The sequence below is a fragment of the Glycine soja genome, chromosome 12, assembly GCF_004193775.1.
Source record: "Glycine soja cultivar W05 chromosome 12, ASM419377v2, whole genome shotgun sequence".
NCBI lineage: Eukaryota > Viridiplantae > Streptophyta > Magnoliopsida > Fabales > Fabaceae > Glycine > Glycine soja.
This window is the reverse complement of record NC_041013.1, coordinates 2,817,337-2,823,592: the sequence shown is the minus strand read 5'-3', so window position 1 is coordinate 2,823,592 and position 6,256 is coordinate 2,817,337. Positions and strand designations below refer to the sequence as shown.

The window sequence follows — 6,256 nt, the reverse complement described above, 5'->3', positions numbered from 1 at the left end:
GCACGTTTTCTATTTTTCTTATTTCCAGTTTCCATTCCTTAAATAATTTATTTTAAAAATACTAGTTTCTTAGCAGTACTTCTTTAAGATTAGTATAAAAGAGAGAAAATATTTTATTTCAAGTGTCATGCTTTTGTACATCTAATTACTATAAAGTATAAACAATCAATTAATACTTTTTATTTTTTCCTACTTATCGCATCACGTGATCAATTATAATAATTTTTTTCTCCTTTTTTTATTTTTTATTTTGGGATATCTACACAGTTCTAGTGTTCATGAATGTTTATCCTTATTTCAATGGTTTTATTTTGAACAAGTTCGTGAATGCGTTATAAGAAATATTAATTAGATTTTAAAAACAAAATTAACATTGAAAAAATAGGAATCAACTTATATCAAAAATAATTCTTTTAATTTTTATTTTTATTATTATTATTTATTTTTTTAATCGAACAAATAAGATTAGTGACTTATTAAAAATATTATATTTTAAAAAAGTAAACAGTAAGAAAGAAGAAGAAATCTAAAAAAAATCATTGTTAGAGTAAGTTGATTTCTTATTTGATTATAATTGATTAAATATTTTTGTTTACTTAAAAGTAAGTATTTAATGGTTTTAATAAAATAAATATGTTATATTTTTATTCATTAACTTCATAAACATATATTAAGAAATTAAATTGGTTAACATTGATTTATGAAATTAATTTTAAATGAATAAAATTAGAAAGAAAAAAAACTTCATATTATAACATATAGACCTAATGGGTGTAACTTACATGATGAGCTTTTTAAGGGTACTTAGAGTCTCTCAAGGGGTGAAAATAAATCAAACTTGGAAAGGTATGAGCTTAACAATCTTCACTAGAAAAAAAAGAAAAATATAAAGTCTAAGTTTGATCAATTTATGGCCCCTGTTAAAACCTAACATGATAACCTATTTAAAAAGGTTAGTAGGCCTGTTAAGTCATGATCTTCAAATGTTTTGAGTTATACAGAGGAATGTTAAATTATGAAATATGCATCTTATCATGAAATAGACAAGAGTCTAATAGCATGTTGTTCTATCTATTTTTATCCCACAACTTTAGTTAAAATAAAATAAAAAATATTTTTTCCTGAATGAAATTAAAATATAAAGTTCCCATGAAACACAATGAATTACAACACAATATAAAATAATATTAGCGTTGTTATGATCAAGAATAAAAATTATAAATAGAGGGAATTTTTTTCCCTTCATTTTGGGACATTATTTTAAAATATTATTATACTAATTTAAGATAATTTAAGATGTGAAAGATGTATAATTAAATTCATCTACATTTAAAATATGCGAGACTAAATTATTGTTTGAACCAAATAAATATCATATACATCAACAAAAGAACTCAAAAAATCACCTCCATGAAAAACATAAAGGAATTCATGAATTCCAAGATTAATAACATTTAAATGAACAAATTTGGAAATGAAAAACCAGTGTAGAAAATAAACAGGAAATGTAATAAATTTTTAAAAAACAAAATTAAAAATTATTAAATAAAAAATACAAGGAAAACAGACGTTGATTTCTAAAATAAAAAAAGTGCAGATGACAATTGGTTGGTGGACAACCGAATTCTCACAATATATTTATCATTTCAGTGACTAACTGAATTTTATTTTTTTTCCTCAAGTAGGAACGAACTAACGATGTCTTCCGTTTGGTTTCAAAAGGAAGAAGAAAATAAGGTTTAACGGTGGGGCACACAAAAATCCCCTTCCGCCTCAAGAATAAATATTCAGTTTGGCATCCGTGAAGCTGCATATACAATTTTGCATTTGTTTCTAAAAACTTTTTACTCACGTCAACATTTATGTGAATTTTGGTTAAGTAGGAATCATTTTGAAAAATAATTTAGCGTTTAGAAACATCTATTTAAAATAATTTAAACATAAAAAACATTTGAATAATGTTGATAAAAATACTTTAGAACATAGAGAAACTCTTGGGTAGACACAATTTTTTTTTACTATAGATAAACACAAACTTAACACATCATTTTTAGACACAATCATAATAAAATAAAATAAATAAAAAATAAGACTGTCAAGTAAAAATAAATTTGATATTCTTTCTGTTTTTTTAAAATTACATTGAAAATTGAAATATATATATATATATATATATATATATATATATATAATATGAATTTAGAAAATATATTTTAAATTTCAAAATAATATATTTTGGTGGTATAAGATTAAAAGAGTAGTTTATTTTATTTTAAATTGTAACTTCATTAATACTATTAAAACACAATGTTTTGAAGCTTATGGACTAAAAATAAAAATAAAACCTAAGGCTAATTTGTTGTAGTTAGATTTATAATATTTGCTAAACAATTTTAATTAGGATCGATAATTATTACTGCGATGTTAGAATTCAGTGTATTTACTCAACAACGACAAAAATTCAAGGTATTTAAAAAAGAAAGACATATTCAGTTTGATACAGTATATCAAAAGTTTGAAGTTAAAATCAAATTATAATTATAATTACAATTAATTATTCATTTTTAAAAAAATAAAATTATAAAAAAATTAAAACTAAAACACTCGCATTGAACAATATATGACTTTACATTGAAACAATATGTGACTTTACATTGAAGGATTATGTTTTTGTTAAGGTGGTGTGGTGACTCACTTGGGATAGAACCTATACGATTGACTTTCTAGATAGAAGTTGGACTGAATGATATATGGTTAATTTTCTATCTACCAATTGAAATGACTTATTTTATCTTATAAAATAACTGACTTTAGAAAGAGCTCCAATTCATATTATTAATTTAAGCCTTTACTCTTAAATAAGGACATTTATATAAGGTTTTTTTTTCATTTTTTTTTTACAAAAGATAATGATTTTTTTCATGCTTATTAAGTCTGGCAAATTTTTAATTTTTATTTATAATTAATAATTATTTTATTTCCAAAATTATTATTTGCATTAATAAAATAAATTTCTCTACAGTCTTATACAACCAAACTATATTATTTTGAAATTTGAATTATATTTACCAAATTCAAATACCATATCGTATATATTTCAATCTTCAATGTGATTTAGAAAAAAAATAAGAAGAAGATTAGAATAAAAACAGAAAGAATATAGAAAAAATATTTTAGTGGATAGTCTTATTTTTTTTATTAATTATAAAAAATTAATTGATTATATGTAAGAATGATGTGTTAGATTTGTGTCTTAAAAGAAATATTTTTAAATTTAGTTAATATAATTAACATAATAATATAATAAGTTTAAATATTTTTTTAATATTTTATATTTTGATTCTTTGTATTATATCTCATTTTTATTTGAGAATATTTGTATCATTTTTATAAATATATTTTTTTCTTCTTTGTTACTTTCTTTCTAATTAAATAAGAGAAAAAATATATTTATCTTTCTTTCTTCCTAAATAACTAAAAAGCTATCTTATTTTTTTTTCTTGTATTTTTTTCTTTTTATCAACTAAACATAGTGTTAGAGTATTTAAAAGAAAATTTGATATTTTAACAATAACATAATTACTAATTAACTAATAGCCACAAAAACATAATTAATTAGTATAAAGAGTTAAAATATAGGAAGTGCTGAACTCCGAAGTAGGAATTAGCACCACAATATAAAAAGAGGGACACTAATGTGATTGTAATGGTGTGTTTGTGGTGGGAGGAAAAAATGGATACTAAACAAAAAATTTATATTTTTTTAGTTCATATTTTTTATATTCTATTTTAATTAAAAAAAATCTTTTATTTTTATTCGTAAGTGCAAATCATTCGTTCAACAGTCATTTAGCTACTATTTTCTGTCTAATCAGAGAAGCCATTTATATAATCATCAATCTTATTATTTCTGCTGCTGCATTTCCCTTCTCTGGTTAACAAGAACAAGAAAAACACTTCTTCTGATTTCTATTCCTTCTTCTTCTCCAACCATGGTTTCTCTATTAAATCCAGAAGCACCGGAATATCTACCAAGCCACAACCACAAGCTTCAGCAACAGCAACAACAACTGCAACCCCTTGCTTGTCCCACTTCCTTATTTCCTCATCACGGCCACTTCTCAGTGTTCTCTTTATTTCCCTCACGACATCCTAACCCTTTCTTTTATTATCCCACTTTAACACTTCCACCACCACCTTCCATTCCATTAGCGCTAGAAGCTCATCAACAAACTCGTTTTCATAACATAAAAAATGATTCTGATTCTAACCCCGTTGAAGCACATGCAGTGCACCAGAAGAAGGATCAAGTGGTACTAGCCGAACCCAAAACTGGTGGTGGTTCGATAGGACTTGTAAAGAAGCAAGCTTTGAATGCTTACATTAATGGCCGCCGTTCTGCTGAGAGTTGGAGACAGAAGAGTTACCCACCGAGAAAGAAGGTGGAAGAAAATGGTCAACGCAAAAATGTTGACTTTTTGAGGAACCGAAAGGTTTTTAGGCAACCAGATGATGAACAACCCTTCAGGGGTTTTCCCAAGAGGAATCGTTTTAATCTCTCGTTGCCAGTTAGGGATGGCGAAACCACTGTAATGATCAGAAATATTCCCAGCAAATACACGTATGTTTTCTGTCAATACCCTCTTCGTATTCCCAGTTTCTCATTCAATGAACCTTTTGTTTATGGGAAACCGTGTAATCATTCATTAAAACTTGTGATTGCTTGAAATTTTTTTGATTCTTGCGCTTAGTTTTTTTTTTTTTTTTTGAAAAAGGAAATTTTGTTTGTTTCATTTTCTTTTGCGCAGCCGAGAATTGCTGGTGGATTTTCTAGAAGATCATTGTCTGAAGGTGAATCGTGGAGATAAAGAGGCAGCTTTCAAGGGGAAAGACGAAGAACCCATTGGTTTAGCTTTTGATTTCGTTTATTTGCCCATTGATTTCAAGTACGCTTCGTATTCCTTTTGTTTAGCTAGCCTTTCTCTCTCTCTCTCTCTCTCTCTCTCTCTCTTTTTCTTGTGTATGTGTGTGGAAACTGCTGATTGATGATTATTTTCATACTTTGCAGAACTAGGATGAACAAGGGTTACGCTTTTGTGAACTTCACTCAGCCCCAGGCAGCTCGGAAGTTTCTTAAGACAGCCTCCAATTTGAAATGGGAGTTGTTCCAGTCTAACAAGATACGTGATGTGGTTTCTGCACGTTTGCAAGTATGGTCACATAGACAATGATTTGACTCAATCATCATTGTTTCTATTAAACCATTATTTCATGTTATTGTTAGGTTAAATTGTTATATTTTTTCCAACACCTGATTATGACATTGCTTTTTGGTTGCAAAAAAACCCTTACATTTTCGAAGAAAAATCATGAATTAATTGCGGAGTTAGAGTATCTTTTACGTAAAGACCTAAATAACAAATTTCATTTTAAACGAAAATGAGTGTCAAGTTAATTTAACACAATGATACTTCTTATAATGGACGGGACTGTTCAAAAGAAAAATGATTTCAAGTACAAGGACTAAATTTATAATCAGTTAGTGTTATTGTTGCTTTGTTAATTAATTTCGGCTTTGATTAGGATTTCTTATATTATACTAGTTGTCTCTGTTAACCGAAATATAAAGAGCTAAATTATTGCGTGATAATATAGGGGAAGGAACAATTGGAGGAACACTTCGCAACTATGAACTTTCCATATGAGTCCGAGGACGTTCTGCCGGTGTCCTTTAGCCCACCTTGTGATGGTGTAAACAAGGGAGAGCAAAGGACTATAGGGAATCTTACGAAGCGTCAACATGTTTGAAAATGCAAGCTTCAAGAGGGTGTTTGACGACAAAGCTTGATGTTGGTTTCGTTTCCTTGTTGTTTTTGTTACCATCTTTTATTTCTGTTTAGCCATTTAGGTCTTCTGTTAATGGTAGTAGTATTTTGGTAGTACCATGTAATTTGATTTCTGTTGTGTGATTTGGAAGAGTTTCCACGAATGGGTTGGGTGGAGCCTGGCCACTTGATCTAATGACCTAGGTTATGTGGTGGGGTCCACCCTTCCTTTTGGGGAAGAAAGAATGAAGATGGTTTCAGTTCAGTGAGTCTAGAATACATATTACTCTGTTGGTGAATTCTGATTCGTATGTGTTGTATGCACAGGCTTGTAGCCTTGTACCAATTAATGCTTAACTTGTTTTTTAACTTTTAAGCTCAGGGAATATATATTTAATGTGTCATGTCGTTTTTTATTTCCATTTCTAGTT

General features: G+C 27.7%; 1 protein-coding gene across 1 annotated transcript; it reads left to right on the top strand.

The window, feature by feature from the left end:
- The first annotated feature begins 3,992 nt into the window (after positions 1-3,992).
- Positions 3,993-5,808, top strand: LOC114380268. The gene is made up of 4 exons (XM_028339273.1): positions 3,993-4,621; positions 4,809-4,946; positions 5,069-5,210; positions 5,656-5,808. Exons 1-4 carry the CDS (start codon positions 3,993-3,995, stop codon positions 5,806-5,808), a joined length of 1,062 nt encoding a protein of 353 aa, XP_028195074.1.
- Positions 5,809-6,256: the final 448 nt, after the last annotated feature.

Excerpts from the sequence above, each read along its gene's own strand:
- LOC114380268 (XM_028339273.1), top strand. The coding sequence starts at position 3,993 with ATGGTTTCTCTATTAAATCCAGAAGCACCGGAATATCTACCAAGCCAC. Across the intron at positions 4,622-4,808 it reads AATATTCCCAGCAAATACAC|CCGAGAATTGCTGGTGGATT; the intron begins GTATGTTTTCTG and ends TCTTTTGCGCAG. Across the intron at positions 5,211-5,655 it reads TGGTTTCTGCACGTTTGCAA|GGGAAGGAACAATTGGAGGA; the intron begins GTATGGTCACAT and ends GTGATAATATAG.